The 23,201-nt window shown below is 43.5% G+C and overlaps 1 protein-coding gene across 8 annotated transcripts in view; it reads left to right on the top strand.

The window, feature by feature from the left end:
- The window catches only part of SYN3 (synapsin III), a 553,389-nt gene that overhangs the window by 119,264 nt on the left and 410,924 nt on the right, over positions 1-23,201 (top strand). For all 8 annotated transcript variants that reach the window (XM_031005415.3, XM_019018272.4, XM_019018273.4 and 5 more), the window contains exon 4: positions 6,917-7,008. In XM_031005415.3, coding sequence (XP_030861275.1) covers positions 6,917-7,008 — 92 coding nt within the window. The remainder of the gene's footprint in view (positions 1-6,916; positions 7,009-23,201) is intronic.

Raw genomic sequence — 23,201 nt, 5'->3', positions numbered from 1 at the left:
CTCCTGACCTCAGGTGATCCACCCGCCTTGGCCTCCCAAAGTGCTGGGATTACAAACATGAGCCACTGTGCCTGGCCTATGCCTTTACTTTTAAAAGATAATTTTACTGGGTATAATATTCGATACCGACAGTTGTTTTTTGGTTGGTTTTCTTTTTCTTTTTCTTTCTTTTTTTTTTTTTTCTGAGACAGAGTCTCACACTGTTGCCCAGGCTGGAGTGCAGTGGCGCGATCGCTGCTCACTGCAAGCTCTGCCTCCCGGGTTCGTGCAATTCTCCTGTCTCAGCCTCCCAAGTAGCTGGAACTACAGACACCCGCCACCACGCCTGGCTAATTTTTTTGTATTTTTTAGTAGAGACAGGGTTTCACCGTGTTTGCCAGGATGGTCTTGATCTCCTCACCTTGTAATCCACCCGCCTCGGCCTCCCAAAGTGCTGGGATTACAGACGTGAGCCACCGTGCCCAGCCTGGTTTTCTTTTTCTTTTAGCTCTTTAAGGAAGATTTACTACTATCTTCTGGTTTTCTATTTTCTCACAAGAAGCTGTTTATCATTCTTATCTTTGTTTCTCTTTATATAAAATGTATTTTCCCCCCTTTGGCTGCTTTGAAGATTTTCTCTTCACCACTGGTTTTTAATAAGTTGATTATTATATGTCCTGCTGTTTATTTTCTTTGTTTCTTCTGCTTATGATTCATTGAACTTGTTAGGTCCAGTTTTCATTAAATGTAGAAAAACTTTGGCCATTTTTTTTTAAATTTTCTGTCCCTACCTCTTCTCTTACTGAGACTTTAGTTACTCATATATTAGACTATTTAATATTATCCCATAACTCACTGAGGTTCTGCTCTCTTTTTCTTTCTTTGCTTTTTTTTGTGTGTATTTTTGTCTCTGTACTTCATTTTGGGTTGTTTTTATTGTTTTCTCTTCAAGTTCACTAGCATTTTTTTCAGCAGCATGATATGGTTTGGCTCTGTGCCCCACCTAAATCTCATGTTGAATTGTAATCCCACTGTTGGAGGTGGGGCCTGGCAAAAGGTGACTGGATCATGGGGGTGGTTTCTAATGATTTAGCACCATCCCCCTTGCTGTCCTCATGATAGAGTTCTCACAAAATCTGGTTGATTAAAAGTGTGTAGCACTTCCCCCTTTGCTCTCTCTCTCTCCTGCTTCTCTGCCATGTGAGGATAGTGCTTGCTTCCCCCTTGGCCTTCCACCATGATTGTAAGTTTCTTGACACCTCCCCAGAAGCAGAAGTCTGTTCAGCCCGCACAACTGTGAGCTGATTAAATCTCTTTTCTTTATAGACTACCTAGCCTCAGGTAGTTGATAGCAGTGTAGAACAGACTGATACAAGTGTCTAATCTGTTGTTAAGCCTAGCAGTGCATTTTCTATTTCAGATATTATAATTTTTATCTCTACAAGTTTCATTTTTAATTTTTAAAATATGTTTCTTTCTCTCCCATTGTATTGTTTCCATCTACATTCTTGAGAACCTCTTTATAACAGTTGTTTTAACTTCCGTTTCTGCTCTTCCCATCATCTCTCCATTTCCACGTCTGTTTCTGTTCATTGATTTCTCCTTGTTGTGGGTCATATTCTTCTGCTTCTTTGCATTCCTTGTAATTTATGATTGAATGTCACTACTTTTACATTGTGAATGTGATGTGTTGGGTGCTGGGTTTTGTTAGATTCCTTTAAACAGTGGTTTAGTTTTTTCTGAGATGCAGTTAAATTACTTGTAATAAACTTGATCCATTCAAGACTTGCTTTTAAGCTTTTCTTGGGACAGATCTACATGGAGTGATTGATTATTCTAGTTTGCCTGGGATTAAGGAGTTTTCCAAGACATGGGACTTTCACTGTAAAACTGGGATTGAAGAGTTTCTGAGAAATGGGACTTTTAGTTTTAAAGCTGAGAAAGCCCAAGGCAAACCAGGACAAGCTGGTCGTCCTAGATCCAGAGCATGCTGTTGGCCAGGGATAATTCAGTCCCACTGTGAAATTTTGAGTAACCTACCCATTTGACAAGGTCTTTACCCTCTAGCTGGTGAGCACGTGGGTTTTTCCCAGCTCTGTGGATTCTGGAGATTGTTTCCTAATGGCTTTTTCCTGGCCTTGATTACTTTCCTTTCATGTATGCTCAAATTAGTTACTCAGCGAAAGACATAGATCTCCCTGGAGTTTGTGAGGTTTTTTGTTTGTTTGTTTGTTTGTTTTATTTTTTCTGTGCAGATGCATCTTTTCCTATACTCTGTCCTGCAAATTTTAGCTGCCATGGCTACTCTGAACTTCAATCTTTGTATCCTTAACTCAGTGAAACTGATGAACTCTGCCTTCTCCCATGCTGTTCTGCTGCCTGGAAACTGCCTCTAGGCGGTAAGCTAGGATAAATATAGGGATAATTTTGTTCCTTCTTACAGGAATCATAGTCCTGAAATGCCTGTTGTCTAGTTCCTGAAAACTGATATGTAATGCAGTTTGTCTGGCTTTATTGTTGTTTAAGATGGGAATGTATATGTAATCTCTGGTACTTCATTGTTGCCATATGCAGAAGTCTTTACATTTCACACCTCCATATATTTTTTAAATGTATATGTTATAAATACTTGAAGGAGTTGTTCTTTTTCAGGGTACACCCGTTTGGATGCTTTCAGTTTAAGCTTACTAAGACAATGGAATATTTGAAAATAATAATGGCAGCTATTTACTGAGTCTCAGCCCTGTGCTGGATGTTTCATATGCATTGTCTTGAATCATCACAAAAACATTTAAAGATAGATATTATTGATATCATTACCTCTGTTTTAAAGACGTCGAAATTGATATTCAAATCAGTAACTTCACTAAACTCATCAGCTAGTGTATTGAACAGCTTACATGTGAATGTAGTCTCTCTGAGTACTCATTTGTCCATACCACAGTGCCTAATGTGTAGTATTAAAATGTTATCACACCAGCTGGGCACAGTGGCTCACGCCTGTAATCCCAGCACTTTGGGAAGCTGAGGCGGGTGGATCGCCCTGATGTCAGGAGTTTTAGACCAGCCTGGCCAACATGGTGAAACCCTGTCTCTACTAAAAATACAAAAATTAGCTGGGCACGGTGGCGGGTGCCTGTGATCTCAGCTGCTTAGGAGGCTGAGGCAGGAGAATTGCTTGAACCTGGGAGGTGGAGGTTGCAGTGAGCCGAGATCACGCCATTGCACTCCAGCCTGGGCAACAAGAGTGAAACTCCATCTCAAAAAAAAAAATACCATACCAAAAGCCTTAGAGGTCAAAATAATTTGTGGTGAAAAGGTTAGCTCATGCAGAATATTTAAGTAATTCTGATAATAGCGTTTTTTGCGATATAGGTGAATAACTAATTTGTTATTGTGTGTGTGTGTGTGTGTGTGTGTGTGAGAGAGAGAGAGAGAGAGAGAGAGAGAATGAGTCTAGGTGCAGATTTCTATGTGCATGTTTTTGGTGAAGTGAATAAAGGAGCTTTACCTGGCCACATTGATCTTCTTCGAGCCCTGGTGACTTTGAATATGATACTGAAATTGCATTCAATTCCCAAAGTTATTATTTTAATTTCCTAGGTTCCACAATTACCATACACTTAGTGGCTTAAAACAACAGAAATTTATTTTCTTCCAGTTCTGGAGGCCAAAATTCCCAAATCAAGGTTTCAGTAGAGCTGCACACCCTCTGAAGGCTCCAGGGGAGACCTTCCTTGGCTCCTCCAGCTTCTAGTGACTCTCAGCATTTCTTGGCTTGTGGCAGCATCACTCCATCTCTGCTGCCATCTTCCCGTGGTCTTCTTTCCTGTGTCTTTCTGTCTTTTCCTCGTCTCTTCTCTTCTAAGGACTTGTTAGTGGATTTAGTGTGCCTGCCCCGCAACTCCCACCAGTCTAAGATGATTTCATCTGATATCCTTAACTGGATTACATCTGAAAAGGCCCTAGTTCCCAAAGAGGTCACATTCACAGGTATCAGAGGGTAGGACTTGGACATAGCTTTTTGAGGAATACAATTCAATTCACTACAATTTTTGTGAGAGTCTTCCAAATGGCTGCTCTTTCATATTCTACCAGAAAGGCTATCAGGCTATCTTGAAGGGAAGGTGGTTTGGACACCTCTGTGTTCATTTCTATGGTGCTGAAGGTTTTAGACAGTTAAATAACAGAAGAATGCCCTTTTACTTTGCTAGGCCACCTTTCTGCTTGATCCCATGGAAGCTGGCTACCTTGCAACCCAGGCAGTTATCTCCTGTAATTATTCATAAACCACAACTGAGAAATAACTCTAGACACCCACATCTGAACAAGATGAACCTCTAACTTGTACATCCAAGCCTGAGTGTGACTTCTCTCCAGGTATCTCTCTTTCCATTTGGGCAGCGAGACAGCCCTTGGGTCCTCGCCACTTTTGAGTCAGAGATTCTATCTTCCAAGATTCTGTTTCACTCCCTCTCTGCATATATTTGGTGACCGGGTATCCTGTTTTGCAACTTTCTTCTAATGTCTTTTTATCTGTGCACATAAGCAACAACTTTTCTTCTTAATTCTTCCTTGTGACCTTGCCAACTAAGAATCTTGAACATGATGGGACTGAATGTTTAAGGCATTAAACTTAATAACTAGGTCATTACCACTATTTACTAACCTGGACTCATTCACAGTGATCTTTTCTTTTCGCCTTGCCGCAGCATAATGAGGTTATTAAGTACAGCAAGAGGCGTAAGTACTCCCGGTTTGCTCTAATGCTATCTGGGGAGATGGCTGGGTCTTTGGTCATAATTCCTGTTAAATGACTCCAAGGAGATACAGTTAAGTTGCCATGAAATGATATTTCCCTTCAATTTAAACTTTTTTCTTTAAGTGGGTTGTTTTTAGGTCCCTAAAGTTCCCAGTTATAAGCCACCTAATGCCTCATTCAGCTGAACAGTGGGGGCCATGGAGTGTGGCAGTTAAAAGCACAGGGCTGGCTGAGTGTGGTGGCTCACACCTCTAATCCCAGCACTTTGGGAGGCCGAGGCTGGCGGATCACAAGGTCAGGAGTTCAAGACCAGCCTGGCCAACATGGTGAAACCCCCTTTCTACTAAAAAACAAACAACCAAACAAAAATTAGCTGGGTGTGGTGGCAGATAACTGTAATCCCAGCTACTCGGGAGGCTGAGGCAGGAGAATTGCTTGAAACTGGAAGGCAGAGGTTGCAGTGAGCCGAGATTGAGCCACTGCACTCCAGCCTGGGTGAAAGAATGAAACTCTGTCTGAAAACAACAACAACAACAAAAACACAGGCCCTGGAGCCACACTGCCTGGGTTTGAATACCAGCTCTGCTACCTACTATATGATGCTGTGCATGTTATTTGATCTTTTTCTGTCTCCATTTCCTCATCTGGACAAGCGCGAGGATTAAATGAATTCATATATGTAAAATGCTTAGGCCGGTACCTGGCACATAGTGAGTGCCTCATACATGTGAGTGGTTATGTTTATCCATTAAACCCAAAGAAATTGCTTTTGGCATCTACTGTGTATAAGGCACAGTCTTGTGCTATGCATTTTAGCCGATAGCATTATAGGTTGACTTGTCACCCCCAAAATTCATATGTTGAAGTCCTAACCCACAGTAGAATGTGACCTTATTTGGAGATAGGGTCTTTAAAGAGGTAATGAAGTTAAAGTGAGGCTATTAAAGTGAGGGTAGTGTATATGACTGGTGTCCTTATAAGAAGAGGAGCTTTGGATATAGAAGGAGGACAATGTAAGAAGACACAGGGAGCAGATGGCCATCTACAAGCCAAGGAGAGAGGTCTGGAACACATCCTTCCCTTATAGCCCTCAGCAGGAACCAGCCCTACCAGCACCTTGATTTTGGACTTCTAGCCTCCAAAACTGTGGAGAATGAATTTATGCTGTTAAAGCTACCTATTACAGCAGCCTTGGGAGACTAAGACAGGTGGTTATAGTGAGAAATCCCAGGGAGCATGTCATCTGGTAAGAGGGATGTATTCCATGGGACTCTGGTTGTAAGCAACAGAAATCCACGAAAGCTCACTTAAACAAATAGGCAACCCAAAAGATGAACTCACAAAATCCAAAGGTAGGTCTGTAGCTGGCACATAAACATCCCCATCTCTTGCCCCTGCCCCTCTCTTGGTGACTGTGACATTCCTCCCTCTCTCTGTCTCTCTCCACCCTGGTTTTCTGTGCTTTGCCAGTGCAGATGACAGAAAACGTGGTTTGTGCATTAAAGATACAACCACCTAGAAAGAAACTGCATGACTCACTCATCAGTTTCAAACTCTCAGGGAAGAGTATCTCATTCTTCCACCCCGAGTCAGATGCTTACCCCATCAACTGTGACCAAAAGGGCAGTATGTCAGTGAACAAACATGGTGCTGCTGCTGTAACCAGATGGATGGAGCAAGAGGAGGGGCCATTACCAAGAGAAGAAAACTGGGCATATGACCAGGGTGGGGGGTGGGTCCATTAATAGAGATAAATAATCACAGAGTCATGATGCCATACTACTGTAGAGCATGAAGGTAAGAAAATCTAGAGGAAATGTCCCATCAAACAGCATCTGGCATGTTCTGGTCTTGGAGCTGGAATTGCTTCTTCCACCTTCAAAGAGGCAGAAATTAGCAAGGATTAAAAGCATAGGTCCTTGAATCAGAGACACATGGGCTTCAATCCAGTTTGGCCTTGTATTAATTGTGCTGCCTTGGACAATCCACCAGGCCTTTTAGAGCCTCAGCTTCCTCATCTTTCAAAAAGAAAGATGAAAATAATATTGGCAACTTCCTAAGTTTGAGGGGAGCTTTAAAGGTGTACTTTGTACCTCTAAGTACCCAATATGTGTTAACCGTTGTTACCACCATTGGTATTTGATGAATCCTTTTTTGCTTTGCTTTATTCTTCAGGCTGAATTCTCAGAGTTGAACCTAGCTGCCTATGTGACTGGGGGCTGCATGGTGGACATGCAGGTCGTGAGAAATGGGACCAAAGTGGTGAGGTAAGTAGGACTAAAATATGCAGAACCTTCTGAGAATTGCGTACGTGGAACCTCATGTAGCCCACCCCTCCGTCCACTGCCTGCGACCTAACTCCTTTGCCACATGTACTTTCCTGTACAGAATGTCTGCTTCCCAGGTGTGGTTGCAGTAGTAATGACCAGTGGCACATATCATACGGGCAGCACCTGTGGTGTCCCTAAGTGAGCCCTGGGCTTGGAGAGAAAAGACTTGGGTTCCATTTCTGGCTTTGAGGCTCTGCTCTGGCAGATTATTTAGTCTCTTGTGTCCTCTACTTCTAATCTGCAGCATGATGATATGCACTGAAGTTAGAGGCTGCTAAAAGTTTACAGAAACTCACATGTATGACAGCACCCTGTTAACTCTGAAGTGCGGTACGAATGGAAGGTTTATTAGAATAAATGAAATTCAACTTCCTGCAATATGGCAGACTAAGTGTTCATAGAATCTTCTCCAAGTAGACCAAAACTAAAAGCACTAAATACATAATATGTTCAGAAAATCTGTTTGTAATTTATGCCGAATTGGAGAGCAAGTGAGGGGTTTCTTCAGAAGCCAAAAATGACAAGAATGTATAAATCCATAGGCGAGATAAACACATGTATGAATACATTGCTATCGAGTTAAGTACCCAGAGAATGATACACACTAGGTCTCATGAGGGTTTAGAGAAGGAAGAGACAGGATTCAGATTTGGGGAAGGAGAGAAAACAGGAAAAGCTTTGAGGAAAAGGTAACATTTGTTCTGAGCCTGGTCCAATGGTAGAATGTGGACATTCTCAAACTGGGTGTAGGGAAAGAGAAGTATATCCTAAGAGTAGGAAACAGCCTCTGCAAATAAAGACAGATCCAAAAAAAAAGGTGCATGTTTGGTATATTAGTCCTTTTTCAAACTGCTGATAAAGACATATACTCGAGACCGGGTAATTCATAAAGAAAAAGAGGCTTACTGGACTCACAGTTCCACGTGGCTGAGGAGGCCTCACAATCACGGTGGAAGGTGAAAGGCATATCTTACCTGATGGCAGACAAGAGAGAATGAGAGCCTGTGCAGGGAAACTCCCCTTTATAAAACCGTTAGATCTCTTGAGACTTACTCACTATCAGGAGAACAGCATGAGAAAGACCCGCCCCCATGATTCAATTACCTCCCACCAGGTCCCTCCCACGACACATGGGAATTGTGGGAGCTACAATTCAAGATAAGATTTGGGTGGGGACACAGCCAAACCATATCATTTGGGAAATTATGATAATTCAACTAATTCAGCCATTCTTTATTGAGTGCCTACTGTATGCCATGAAAGACATTTGGCTTCCTACTTCCAGTAACGGTGGGCTAGGTCATTTGGACCAGCTTTTCCCCTGAAAACAACGTAAAAACTGATACTAAATAATTACAGTCTTTAAAGGCCTTCTAAGAGTTGGTGTGACAGTAAGGAATTACCAGGAAGAGACTGATGGGAAAATGAAAACCCAGACAGGTAAATGAGTACAAAGCCACCTGTATCCTGAGAGTATTCACTAGGTCAGCCAAATTTGCAACTGGTTTTGAGAGCTTAGTGGAGGCAAGGGAGACAGAAATCAACACTCAGGGCCACTCACAATAGGGAGTGTAACAGTAGACCCTCTCCACAATAAGCTGAGATTCCCCAAAGGACTACAGCTTCTAGGTGAACATGAATTACAAGTAGGTGAGCCCTCACAAGTACTCGCAGCTTGAATTGCAGTTTGAATACCCCGGCCCTCCAGGAAACCTCAAGCATTGAACTTGGTTTATGGTGATCCCAGACATGCCAGAAATAAAAGCAAATCCTATGTAAAGGAAGGCACTTTCAAGCTAGGCTTCAAATGATCTTTCAAATAATTTTTTTGTATAATAGCTAGCACGTAGTCAAAGATAACCAGGTGAAACAGGAACAATAGACAATGGAGACAGAACCTCAAAGACAGAAGACATTAGAATTATCACACAGGTTATTTTTAAAAACTATACATATCAAATTGAAAAAAATCAGGTATGGAGATATCTGTGGAGAAAAGGACACTAAAAAAAGTTATATAACCAGGTTTTTGTGTTTGTTTGTTTTGAGATGGAGTTTTGCTCTTGTTGCCCAGGCTGGAGTGCAATGGCATGATCTTGGCTCACTGCAACCTCCGCCTCCCAGGTTCAAGCAATTCTTCTGCCTCAGCCTCCCGAGTAGCTGGGATTACAGACATGCACCACCACACCAGGCTAATTTTGTATTTTTAGTAGAAACGGGGTTTTGCCATGTCGGTCAGGCTGGTCTCAAACTCCTGACCTGAGGAGATCCCCCGGCCTTGGCCTCCCAAAGTGTTGGAATTACAGGTGTGAGCCACCGCGACCAGCCGATACAACCATTTTTTTTTTTTTAAACACAACTTCTGGAAATGAAAACTACAGTAATCAAAATTACTGTGTTTAACATCACATTAGACACGGCTGAAAAAGCGTTTATGAAATGAAAGGTACAGCTGAAGAGATTATCCTGAAGGAAGCACAGAGAGAAAAAGATTGGAGGTGCAGGAAAGACTGTTAGATTCTAGGAGAGGGCCTAATATTCATTTAATCAGAATCTCAAAAGAGAGAGGTAAAAGAGAATAGAGCAGAGACAGTATTTGAAGAAATGATTGTTTTGGTAAGATACCAAACCACCGAAAGCAGAAGCTTGGCAAATTTCAAGCAGGATAAATAAAAATAATTCCACACCAAGACTCAATAGTGATATTTAGAAAGAAAAAGCCAGAGGGAAAAAGGCAGATTACAGATGGTCCCCAATTTACAATGGTTTGACTTATGATTTTTTGACTTTGTGATGATGCAAAGTGACAGTCATTCGGCAGAACATTAATAAATTGCGTGAGCTCTTCAACACTTTATTATAAAATAGACTTTTTGTTCAAAGATTTTGCCCAACTGTAGGCTAATGTAAGTGCTCTGATAATGTTTAAGGTAGGCTAGGCTAAGTGATGATGTTTGGTAGGTTAGGGGTAATAAATGCATTTTCTTTTTTTCTTGTTTTTTGAGACGGAGTCTCGCTCTTTCACCCAGGCTGGAGTGCAGTGGCGCGATCTCGGTTCACTGCAAGCTCTGCCTTCCAGGTTCACACCATTCACCTGCCCCAGCCTCCCAAGTAGCTGGGACTACAGGCGCCCACCATCATGCCCAGCTAATTTTTTTTATTTTTAGTACAGACGGGGTTTCACCGTGTTAGCCAGGATGTTCTCCATCTCCTGACCTCATGATCCTCCCACTTTGGCCTCCCAAAGTACTGAGGTTACAGGTGTGAGCCACTGCGCCCGGCCAATAAATGCATTTTCAACTTAGGATATTTTCAGTTTACAATGGGTTTATTGGGATGCAGCCCCTTTGTAAGTTAAGGAACATCTGTACTTTTGTTAAAGTAACAGACTGGCAGCTTCCTGAGAACAGTGGTGGAAAAATGTCTTCAGTGTGCTGAGAGAAATTAATTGCCAACCTATAATTCTATCCTCAGAGAAACATCTTTTATGAATGATGGCAAAATAAAAACATTTACAGACCTTCACAAAGGGAAACTGTAAAGTATGTATGTACTTTAGGCAAAAATAAAATGATCTCAGATTAACATAGAGCTGCAAGATTATATGAAGGGCAAAGAAAGTGGTGTTAGTAGGTATTGTCTTCAAAAGACAATAAAATAATTTTATGGATTTAAAAATATATGACGGATTAAAATATACAACATTAAGTTAGTAGAGATTGAGGGTAAATGGAATTAAGATATTCTGAGGCCTTTGTATTGTCAGGGAAGAAAGTAAACATGGCCAGGTGTGGTGGCTCACGCCTGTAAATCCCAGCACTTTGGGAGGCCAGGTGGGTGGATTGCCTGTGCTCAGGAGTTTGAGACCAGCCTGGGCAACATGGTGAAACTCCATCTCTATGAAAAATACAAAAAAATAGCGGAAATCCTCCCAGCTACTCAGGGAGGCTGAATTGGGAGAATTGATTGAGCCCGGGGAGGTCAAAGCTGCAGTGAGCTGTGATCACGCCACTGCACTTTAGCCTGGGTGACAGAGAAAGAGCTTGTCTCAAAAAAAAAAAAAAGTAAATATATTATTAGCAGGCTTTAAAAATCAACACAGAACAGGTGTTGTAAATAACACAAAGTAAATGGTTGATTTACACCCAATATAACAGCAGGTCTAATCTGATATCATTCTGAATTGCTTATACAGCAGTGCTGGTTATTAAAATATTGAAACTTTTCTATACCGGTAGGTAAATAGCCATTGCCTTGAGCCTACTGAGTGACTTCAGCCACCCTAACCCCATGAGACTGTTCCTGTGTCCCTCAGTCCACCACACTCCTGTCCCCAAGCCCATATTCTTGTTCTCCCCTGGCCAGAGGATGCCCAGACATTGTAGGGAAGAACCTCAGAAGTAGTAGTGGAACCCCAGAGAGTGAATGCCTGGTTTCTCCTGTCTCTTCAAGGCTATAAATGCCTGTGCATCTTCTGGATTCGCCCTCTCATGGTCATTTGTGAGAACTGCAAACCCCACAAAGTACTCTGGGAGTTGTTAAATATTTGTGTCACCAGTGTATGTATACCAATAATTACATTAAATGTAAATGGACTAAATGCACTAATTAAAGAGAAGAGTTATCAGTGTAACTTTTTAAAAATCCAAATGTTTTCCATTCAAGACATTCATCTAAAATATAAGCATATAGAAAATTTGAAAGTTAAAGAAAGGGGAAAGATATACCATGCAACTGTGCAGCAAAAGAAAGCTCACTGATGCAGCTGCATTAATGTCTGGGGGAAAAAATAGACTCACAGGTGAAAAGCATTACTAGGGAAAAGGAAGTAATTTATTATGATAAAGATTCATTTACTTAGAAGAAATAATTTTAAATGTATAAGCACTATATAAAAATACCTCAAGATATACTTCAAAAATGGACAAAAGTATAAGGAGACATAAAGAAGTTCCTGATTATTGGAGATTAGGAGAATAATGCTAAATATATACATTCATGTACTTCTCCATAGCACCCTCATTTTGCACACAAGAACTATAAAAAGCCTAAAATGCTATTGTTTAGGAATCTGTGCTCATATTTGGTATTTTTTGTACTCATGTCCTGCTTCCTTATTTGGAAGGGTGGCTGGATCTCCTTCATTTGTAACAGGTAAAAACAAGAACATCTATCCCGGCTTGGCACAATGGCTTACGCCTGTAATCCCAGCACTTTGGGAGGCCAAGGTGGGCAGATTGCTTGAGATCAGGAGTTTGAGACAAGCCTGGGAAATATGGCAAAAGCCTGTCTCTAATAAAAATGCAAAAATTATCCAGGTGTGGTGGTGTGTGCCTGTAGTCTCAGCTATTTGAGTGGCTGAGGCATGAGAATCACTTGAACCTGGGAGCGGATGCTGCAGTGAGCCACTGCAGTGAGCCTGGATGACAGATTGAGACCCTGCCACAAAAAAAAAAAAAAAAGAACAACTATCCCATTGGTCCTCACATTTAGCTACAGATTAGAATCACCTAGGAATTATTTTAAAATCCTGATACCCAAGCAGTGTCCCAGACGTATTACACTGGAATCTCTGAGGGTGGGATTTAGGTATTCGTATTTTGAAAGCTCCCCTCATGATTCTAGTGGCAGCCAAAGTAGGAAACATCCCCAGATTGTTCTCAACATGGCCCTGCACTGAGGCAGGACGGGCTGAAAAGCTGAGGACACTCCTAGGTATGCTGCCTGAACACAAGAATCACTTTGCAAAAATAGACATCTTCAAGTCTTATTCTAGACCTGCCATATTCTTCCTGAATTTACAGCATTGTTTACAAAAATAAAGTTACAGAAATGTTCCAGGTATTTGCTAATTGGCAGTTCTTCCAGCATTCAGGAATGGCAGACTTTGAAGGCAGTTGTTATGAGATGAATTGTGCTCCCCCGGAAAAAGATGAAGTCTCAACTCGTAGTACCTCAGAACGTGACCTTACTTAGAAATAGCATTGTTGCAGATGTGATGATTAAGATGCAGTTATACTGGAGTAGTGTGAGCCCTTAATCCAATATGACTGGTGTCCTTACAAGAAGAGGGAAATTTAGACACGGGGAAAACACCCTGTGATGTTGGAAGCAGAGATTGGGGAGATACATTGACAAACCAAGAATTGCTGACCATCATCAGAAGCTGGGAGACAGGCATCTCCTGCCAAACCCTCAGAAAGAAAACCAACTCTGCCAACACCTTTTTTTTTTCCTTGAGACAGGGTCTCTCTCTGTCACCCAGGCTGGGGTACAGTGATGCGATCACTGCTCACTGCAGCCTCAACCTCCTGGGCTCAAGCGGTCCACCCACCTCAGCCTCCTGAATAGCTGGGACTACAGGCACATGCCACCATGCCTGCCTAAGTTTTAAATTTTTGGTAGAGATGGGGTCTTGCTCTTTTGCCCAAGCTGGTATCGAACTCCTGAGCTCAAGTGATCCTCCCACCTTGGCCTCCTAACATGCTGGGATTACAGGCATAAGCCACTGAGCCCGGCCTGCCAACACCTTGATTTTGGACTTCTAGCCTCTAGAACCATGAGAGAATAAATTTCTCTTGTTTAAAGTCATTAAGTTTGTGGTCCCTTGCTACAGCAGCCCTAGAAAATGAATGTAGCAGTGCCTCTTGAAATTTAATGTGTGTACACACCTCTGGGAGATCTCATGTTAAAATGCAGATCTTCATCCATTATGTCTTCAGGTACGGCCTGAGATTTTGAGTTTTCTTTGAGCTCCCAGGTGAAGCCAGTGCATCTGGTCTTGCAGGCTCAGTTTGAGCAGCAAGGATGTGAACAAGCTCCTGGATGCTGCTGATGCTGCTGTTGGAAGATCACATTTTGAGTAGCCAGGGCTGTGAAGACAGTGCCAGTATAGCTAAAGGCCTGGGTTCAGGGACCCATATGGCTGTTGAGATTTATTCTGTCTCATGCCCAGGATGGTGCTTACAATCTCAGCCAGGTAGCTCACTTTAGCAAGATTTGTTACAGGATGTCAGACCCATGAGAATGTGCACACACACTAAGTAGCCTGTGACTCAGTGTGTCCTTCAGTGGGGGGAATGAGTAGAATCTCCCAAAGTACCATTTGATCCAGCAATCCCATTACTGAGTATACACCCAAAGAAATATAAATCATTCTACCATAAAGACACATGCATGCAAATGTTCATTGCAGTACTAGTCACAATAGCAAAGACATGAAATCAACCTAAATTCCCATCAGTGGTAGACTGGATGAAGAAAATGTGGTACATATACATGGAATACTATGCAGCCATAAAAAAGAAGGAGATCATGTCTTTTGTGGGAACATGGTTGGAGCTGGAGGCCATTACTGTTAGCAAACTAACACAGGAACAGAAAACCAAATACCACATGTTCTCATTTATAAGTGGGAGCTAAATGATGGGAACTCATGGACACAAAGAGAACAACAGATACTGAGGCCTACTTGAGGGCGAAGGGTGGGAGGAGGGAGAGGATCAGAAAAAATAACTATTGAGTACTAGGCTTTGTATCTGGGTGACAAAATAATCTGTACAGCAAACCCCTATGACACAAGTTTACTGGTATAACAAACCTGCACATGTAACCCTGAACCTAAAATAAAAGTTTAATAAACAAATAAATAAAAACAGTGGAATCTTCCACAGGCATATAGGGCCATAACAAGTCCTAGCTATGGTCTCCCAAAATAGGAATGTTGAACAGTGCTCTTGACTTGCTGTGTATTCTTTCAAAGACACATAGACATTGTATTGAAATTGCCTGTAAGCACTTCCAGTATGCATTGTGACCAAGGTCTAGATCTCCCGAAGTCTTGCTCACAAGGAGCAACTTCAGGAATGGCGATGTGATGGTTAATTTACCCAGACGGCTGGTAAAACTTTATTTCTTGGTGCGTCTGTGAGGATATTTCTGGAAGAGCATTGGAATCAGTAGGCTCATCAAGGAAGATCTTCCCTCACCGTGTGGTCAGGCAGCATCCAATCCGTTGGGGGTCCCACTAGAACAAAAAGACAGAGGAAGAGCTAAATCTCTCTCTCTTGACCTGGGACACCTGTCTTCTCCTGCCCTTGGACATCAAAGCTCCTGGTTCTTAGGCCTTCAAACTTCAAGACTGATGCCAGCAGCCACCCAATTCTCAAGACTCCAGCCATAGACTGGGGGGAAATTATACGGTTGACACTCCTGGTTCTCAAGCCTTCAAACTCAGACCAAATCACACTATGAGCTTTCCTGGTTTTCCAGCTCACAGCCAGCATCTTGTGGAACTTGTCAGCCTCTGTAATCATGTGAGCCAATCCCCATAATAAATCTCCTCTTCGATATATCCTGTTAGTTCTGTTTCTCTGGAGAACCCTGACTAATATAGGTGACCAGGATGGATGGCAGAGAAGATCATTGCTGGCTTTCTCCAGCTTCCATTCCTTCTGCTTCGGCAAACAGCACCTAGGATTCCACTGAGGTGACCCCCTCCCCAACTTGCAGTCTGTGTGGTATGTGCAGCTGATGGCACATGACTGGCCCCAGTCAATTGGAATATCTCATTGGGACCCAAGCCAGGCCAGTGCCAGAACTCTTGGATGAAAGGCACATGTTTTCTGCTGGGACCACAGAGCGGATGGGATGTATGTCTGGAGCTGCTGGTGGCCATCTCTCTCCTTGAGTGAACAATCTGCCAAGAATGAAGCCAAGGTAAAGGAACACACAGCCAAGCAGAGAGACGATGCCCTGATGATGTTATTCAAGGCCCTGGATCCGGACTTATCCCCAGACTTGAGCCAAAAAAAATCCCTTTTTGTTTAAGCCAGCTTGAATTGCACATACAAAATTCATGAACTTTTATTTATTTAGCAAACACTTTTATAGCATTTCCTACGTGCTAGGCACTGCTCCAAGCACTTAACATGAATTAACTCATTTCATCCTTTCAACAACCCTATAGGGTGTGTGCTATTAAAATCACCATTTTATAGATAAAAAGGCTGAAACACCAATGGATGGGGTAATGACATCCAGTTCTCCAGCCAATAAGTGGCAAAGCTAGGATTCAAGCCCAAGGCAGTCTGGCTCCAAGGCCTGTGTGTGGCAAGGGGCAGAGCTGCTTAAAGAAGCCATATGTCTCCTACTATGAATGCCACGCAAGAGTACAATTGAACAACGACATGGAAGAAAAATATGGAGAGGGTCCATGCATCTGACTTTTAGGTGGGGAACAAGGAAAAGTCAGTCACCACTATTGATGGCGCCTTGTGCACCAGGGCTGTGCTAAGTGCCCATCATAGATGGTCTTCTTACCTAGTTGTTATGAACTCATGAGATGGCCTAATAATAATGTAGGCAGCCAGTATAGCCTGAAGGTTAAGAACACAGTTCTGGAGCAGGCTGCAGGCTGCCTTGGTGGACATCCCAGATTTGCCACGGTGACAGCAGCTGTGTGACCGTGGGCAGCAACTTATCTGTAATACTGCTACTCCTCCTCCTCCTAATAATAATAATAACAATACCTCCTCATAGGGTTGCAGTGAGGATTACATGAGTTAGTATAATGTGAAATGCTAAACACAATGCCTGGATCAGGATAATCACTAAATTAAGTGTGTAATAATAATTATTATAGCTCCATTTAGAGAGGAAGAAACTGAGTCACAACTGGGACAGTTAAATCATTGTCATTGATTTCATTGCCCCAGATCACACTTTTAGAAAGTAGCACCACTTGGATTTGAACCCAGGTCTCTGATTCTATACCAAGTGAATTTCCAAGTGTCTTCGAATCTTTGTCCACTCCACCAGCCTCTGGTCCTGTTGAGCCCACACCAGGCTGGCGTGAGTGGACACTCAGTCTCTGTACAGAAAGCAGCAGTATGTAGAGATTTCTCCAGGGTGCAGAGTGAAGCTACAGCTCATTCAGGGTACAGTATGGGAGTGTTGCCCTCCCTTAAAATCTATTGCTCAGGTATGAGAATTTACCTCTCTGAGCCTCAGTGTTTTTTAATCTGTAAAAGGTAATAATATTATTTTGCATAGTTTTTGTAAGGATGACATGAGATGTCATCTATGAAAAGTTTGTGCATTCATTCCACAAACATTTATTAAGGACCTACTGTGTTCCAGGGACCACTTCAGACACTGGGTATTGTATCAGACAGGGACCAGGCAAAAGACAGAATTCACCCCTAAATGGTCTAAATAAAGAGACTTTAAGGAAGGGGCAACTTATAGAGGAGTGTGAGGGGCTAAGGGAACGTGAGGTATTTAGAATCTGACAACAGATGGAAACCATTATCCCTAGGGGTGAAGGGACAAAAGGAGAAAATAGAATTACTAGACTAAATCTAGTAGGTTTAATCTAGACTTGAGCAGGAGAGCTGGTCCATTGAAGCTATAACTGGGGAGGAACTCAGCTACCTTCAAAGTCATGGCACTAAAGCACGATGGGCACTAGAGAGAAGTACCACCCCATTCTCTCCCTCTGCCTTCCAGTCTCCTGCTGGGGCCTCACTTTGGCCAAAGGCAAGCAGAAACCTTTCAGCAAGGGAGCTGAGTTGATGCTGCCCACAGGGACCCATCTCCTGTAGCTCAGAGCAGGGCAGAGAAGAGTGGAAAAAGCATAGAATGGGGTCAGGAGGGCACAAAAAGAGAATAACTCTTAGGGGACCAGTGAACAAAATAGACCAAGTCCCTGCTTACAAGATCGGATTCTAGGAGTGCTTTGTAAATGGCCAAGCATTGTACACAAGTTGGTTAAATCACCAGTATTTGCAGCAGCTGTCTTGATAGCCCTCCTTCCTCTGGTTTTTGTCCAAACCCAAACCCAGGGTGGCCAGCCAGCCAGCTCGAGGTGCTTAAGCGCAACCCAGACATCCAGGTTCTCTATTTAGAAAGCAGAGCAGGGGCCATCCCGGGGCATGTTAAAATTCATGCTTTGTGAGTGCCTTCGCTGTTCTGGACCCAAATTCTAGCCTGGCTCCACAAGGGAGAGATAAAAAGGGACAGCCATGTTTATACAGACAGAAGGGATTGCAAATACAGGGCAGGAGAAACCAAGAATGAAAAACACCCGAGGAGGCAGACGTTAATGAGACCCCAATCTAATTACGCAAGTTCTGCTCTCAGTTTCCAGCATTAGGCAACACTAAATTATAGGCACCCGTTCAAACCGCAGCGGCTGATAATGTGCATCCGCTCATTAGAAGGTCAGACCTCAGAGAGCGCTGAAGAGCGGGAGCCAGGAAGCATCAGTAACGCAAGACCTTGACGAAAGGCATCAGAGACTCTCAGATCCTCCCCCTCCCCAGCTCCCACCCAGGCTTACTGTTTGTAGGGAGGATGTCTGGGGCAAGAGGGAGATGCATGGGCTTGTCCCAGAGGAGGGGATGGTCTATAAAATCTTAGAGTTCCAGAGTCAGAAGAGCCCCTTAGACTTTTCTATGTGTCCCCATTTTACAGATGGGCAAACTGTGACTTAGGGAAGAGAGGAGGGTGGCTTTTCCAAATCCTCCCAGCATATCAGCTCCTGAGCCACAATTAGCCCTTGACTCCTGAATCTCTATCCTGGGACTTCTCTAACATCCCATCAAGAAACTTAATTTTTATAATAACATTTCTTTACTCCTTATTTCATACATAATTGCCCAGATTCTTCTGGGCTTCCTGAACTTTTAATTTCAAATTCCAGATATCCATTCATTCAACAGAATTTATTAGAGGCAAATTTCGAGTGCCAGGCTCCAGCAAACATTACATAGAACACAGTTCCTGCACTCACTCCCAGGTACCTGTGTGTGTGTTTGGAAAAGTGTTCCCTTCATCTCTTCTAAATGTCTCTGTATGCATTAAGCTGCTTCCTCCTTTCCTTCCTTTCATTCATTATGTGCCAGACACAGAGGGTACAGTGGTGAATGAAATAGACAGTAGCTCCTGTGGAGCTGATACTAGAGTTGCAGAAAACAATCAATAAGTAAGCAGATATGTGGGCTAAGGGCAGGTCATGAGAAACAGGTGAAGCAAAAGCAACAGAGAAGTTGGTATTTGAGGTGTGGGAAGCAGGGAAGGCCTCCTGAGGAGGTGACTTGAGTGGAGAGGAAAACAGAGTGAGCAGAGCGAGCCCCGTGTGTATAGAGGGTGGAACTTCCCTGTCTCTCAACTTTGGGTGGACATGCACACAGATAAGTGGCAGCTTGGGGGCCAAATGAGGGGAAGGAGAAAGGCAGAGACTTCCTTGGCTTGGCGCGTACCTTGCTCTCATCCATCAAGATTGTGCTTCCGTGCCCGCTTCTCTCCCTCCCTGAAGTTGAATTTGGTGCCCACCTCCGAGCTCACAAAGCGTCTAGGACTAGCCCAGGTAGGCGGCCTGGCTTCATGGCACAGAGGCCACCTGTGTAGGCAAAGCAGACCGCCTGGGCTGGATCCCGGCTCTGCCTTCTCCAAGCTGCAAGGCCTTCGATCAGTCACTCCCTATTTCTAGCTCTTGGCCTCCCCACCTGAAGTGGGGACAGAGTCCTCACTTCATAGATGTGGTATGTGTAAAGCATGTCCATGGTGTCTGTGTTACTAGCTTGGCGCTTGCTAGTTCTCCTTCTTCCTGAAACATTTCTGCAAATGTGACCACTCTCACCCATGCACCTTCTACTGAGTTTCTGATCTCATGTTGCCTCCTCAGGGAGACCCTGCCAGACCATGCTGTCCGCACTCTCTAGGCCCAACTATGCATTTTTTTTCCTTCAAACATTTATCACTGCCTGAAGTGATTCTAGCTAGATCGCTATTACAGAGACATATAATATTAAATAATATAGAGATATAAGATATGCTATTGTATAATGTATTTTGTTGTTTCTTTTCTAGAACAGAAGGTCTAGATAGCCAGAAAGATTGCTTTGTTCCCACTATATTCCCATATCACATATCAGGTTCTCAATAACTATTTGTTCATTGAATGAAGGAATGCATCAGCCCTTCACCAACAGCTATGTGTTCTGGTCTTACTGCTCTTCCTGTACTATAACTGATTCAGGAGGGTAATTATTATTTACTTCCCCCGTCTCCCCCTGGACTGAACCTTCCTTGAGGATCAAGTTAAGCTGTTTTTCCGAATTGTGGCCCCAGCACCTGGCACAATGCCTAAATCTTTGCTGAAGGCATTCATGACCAGCCGACTCTTTGCATGAATAAGAATCCTACAACTCTGCAAAGTGAAAAGCTCACGGCTGAGGGGAGTCAGGCCTTGGCTTGCACCAGGCACAGACTTCCTGACAGCACACCACCCACAGCCTTGTGTCCCCAGGCGGGGATGTGGTCTGCAAGGTCAGGCACTTAGGGTCGTCCAGGGGCCCAGCAGAGCAGCCTTGGAGGGGGAAGCCCCCATCTAATCTCTTCACCCAGGGCCTCTGCCCTTGCCACTGCCGGAGAAAGCAGGATCCCTGGGGACTTGCAGAGGTGGGGCGTGGGAACGGGAAGAAAGCAGCACAAGAAAGAGGCAGTGTGAGCCTGTAAAGCGATGCCAGGCTCCGCTGCTGTGCACCTCCAGCCAACAGGCCAGCGGCAGATCTGCCAACTCCCCTGGGAGAGAGAGCTCGGGTCCGACAGAGAAAAACAGTGTGGCTCCTGATTCCCAGAATCACAGAAACTGGGGATGGGAAAGACTGTGAGTCTGCTGGCTGCGCCCCGCCGACCCTGTGCACTTTCCCATGTGCTGGAGCCACACCCGGAATGACTCCAGCTCTGGGTCCCACTCCACCACCGCCTAAGAACCTGTCCTGCCCTGACATATGCCACTGTGGGAGAAATTGCCCGGTGGCCACTTCAGACTTTTGGCCTTGGCATCCTGGCATCTTCTCATTCAGAAGCAATCACCTTTTACTAAAAGGCTGTTGGGTACCCAGTACTTCTCAGTGGTAGGACATTTCATCCTCCCTTTGAAAGAAGTGAAATGACGCTTTTCCGAGGCCACATAGCTGACAAGTGGAGGAGTGGGTCTCCAGTTCTGATATTATTTCATATCACACGATCCTTCCACCTGGTTGACACAGCTTAATATTGGAAAAAAACACTAGCATTGGTGTCTGGCAGTCCTGGGTTCAAATCTTGACTTCCCGTTTGCTGTTTGTGTGGCTTTGTACAAGTAATCTTACCTCTGACTCCCAGGTTCCTTAACTGTAAAATGGAAAGAATGCCTCTTTTTGAGGACTAAATGAGGAAGTCTTTCAATTGTTAGTGCCTGAAATATAGTGAATGCTCTCTGAATGTTCCCTCTACCCCTGCTTCATCTCATACCCCACAACTAGTCTTGTACACCCTTCCCTGCTCCCTGAGATGAGCCTCATGGGGAGAAGAGTTGGGGGGAGACCATCTTAGGGCCCCCTCCTCACCCAGGCAACACAGTGTAGTGAGGAAAGCCCCACAACAGGGATGGAGTGCTCCATTTGCAGTTTGCATTTACTGTTTGCAAACTATCTTCATTTAAAATGTCCATCTGCTTCCTGAGGGCTTGTTGATCCACTAGTTTTTTGACATTCAAACCTTTCGTGATGTGAATAATTTAGGAAACCTCTACCCTACTTATTAAAATGCAAATGCTTGTGCCCTGGTACCAGAAAGTCAGATTCCTGGGTGAGACCCAGGAGTTTGCATGTTTTCAAGCTTCGCCTAAGTGACTCTAGCACCAGGGGTCTACAGACCCCACTTTAAAAGCCATTGCACAGCTAGCCTGGGAAAAATAGCAGCATGCAGGCAACTAAAACACAGAATAACATGTTGTATGATTTTATTTTGTTCTATGTGGTTTTAAAATAAATGTGGAAATTTTAGCAAAAGTCATAAACCAAGAAAAAAAATTGAACTTGCCTAGAGAAGTTATAGGTTCAAAGTCTAGCTCAACCACTTACTGACAGTAATTATTTCCTTTCTGGATCTGTATCCTCATTTATAAAGTGGAGATTTGTATAAAGTTTTTTTGTGGAACAAACTACCCCAAATCTTTGTGGTGTGAACCCACAACCATTTTATTTGCTTTCAATCTGTGGGCCAGGAATTTGGGCAGGGCTTAGCTGGGTGGTTCTTCTGCTCCATGCAGTGTTGCCTGGGATGACTAACTTGACTGCATTCAGCTTGTGGCTTGGCTGGGCTGGAAGGTCCAAGTAAACTTCACATTCAGTCTGTTGCCTTGGTGCTCCTTCACGTGGCTATTGAGCTTCCTCACAGCCATGTGGTCTCAGCATAGTCAGATTTCTCGTGTGGTAGCTGGTTTTCAAGAGGGCACATTACAAGAGGGGCAGAAGCTGCAGGTATCTTAAGGACTGGCATCAGAAGTTACACAGCACCACTTCTCCCTCATTCTAGTGGTCAAAGACAGGCACAGGGGAAACCTAGGTTTAAGGACACCCCACCTCTCAGTGGAAGGAGGGCCAAAGAATTTGAAGACATGCTAATCCACCATTTCCCCCTTCAATCTATTCTCTACACAGCAGCCAGAGTGATTCTTCTGAAACTAAATCAGATGCCAAATGCAAGTTTAAAACCCTACAAGGGCTTCCCATCCCTCTTAGAATGAAATTTACAATCCTGACTATGGTTTGCAAAACCTCATATGATCTAGGCTTCTGCTGCCTCTCCACCCTCCTGCCCCTTACCCACAATGGTACTTCCATCCTTTGCTGTTCTGTGTAGGTCAAGCATATTCTCTCCTCAGGGCCTTTGCACTTGCTATTCCCTCAACTGGAAAACTTTCCCCCTAGATATTAACATGGCTTACCCCTTCACTACATTTCGGCCTTACTCAAATATTACCACTTCCTTCTCTGACCATCCTACCCAGAATAACATAGGTGGATCTCTATACCCTCATCCTGCTTTATTTTTTAACAGCCCTCACTGCTACTGCTATGCTTGCTTATATGTTCCTTACCCAACCTCTGGCACCAGAATATAAGCCCCTTGAGGGCAGGAATTTTATCTGTTTTGTAAATAATTCACTCCATCCCTAGTACTTACAATGAATGGCACTATTTTGGTTGAATGAATAATTCTTTTTTTTATTATTATTATACTTTAAGTTCTGGGGTACATGTACAGAAGGTGCAGGTTTGTTACATAGGTATACATGT

The sequence above is a fragment of the Gorilla gorilla genome, chromosome 23 (assembly GCF_029281585.2).
Source record: "Gorilla gorilla gorilla isolate KB3781 chromosome 23, NHGRI_mGorGor1-v2.1_pri, whole genome shotgun sequence".
In the NCBI taxonomy this organism is placed as follows: domain Eukaryota; kingdom Metazoa; phylum Chordata; class Mammalia; order Primates; family Hominidae; genus Gorilla; species Gorilla gorilla.
The sequence above is the reverse complement of the archived record's forward strand: the minus strand, read 5'-3'. Positions and strand labels throughout refer to the sequence as shown.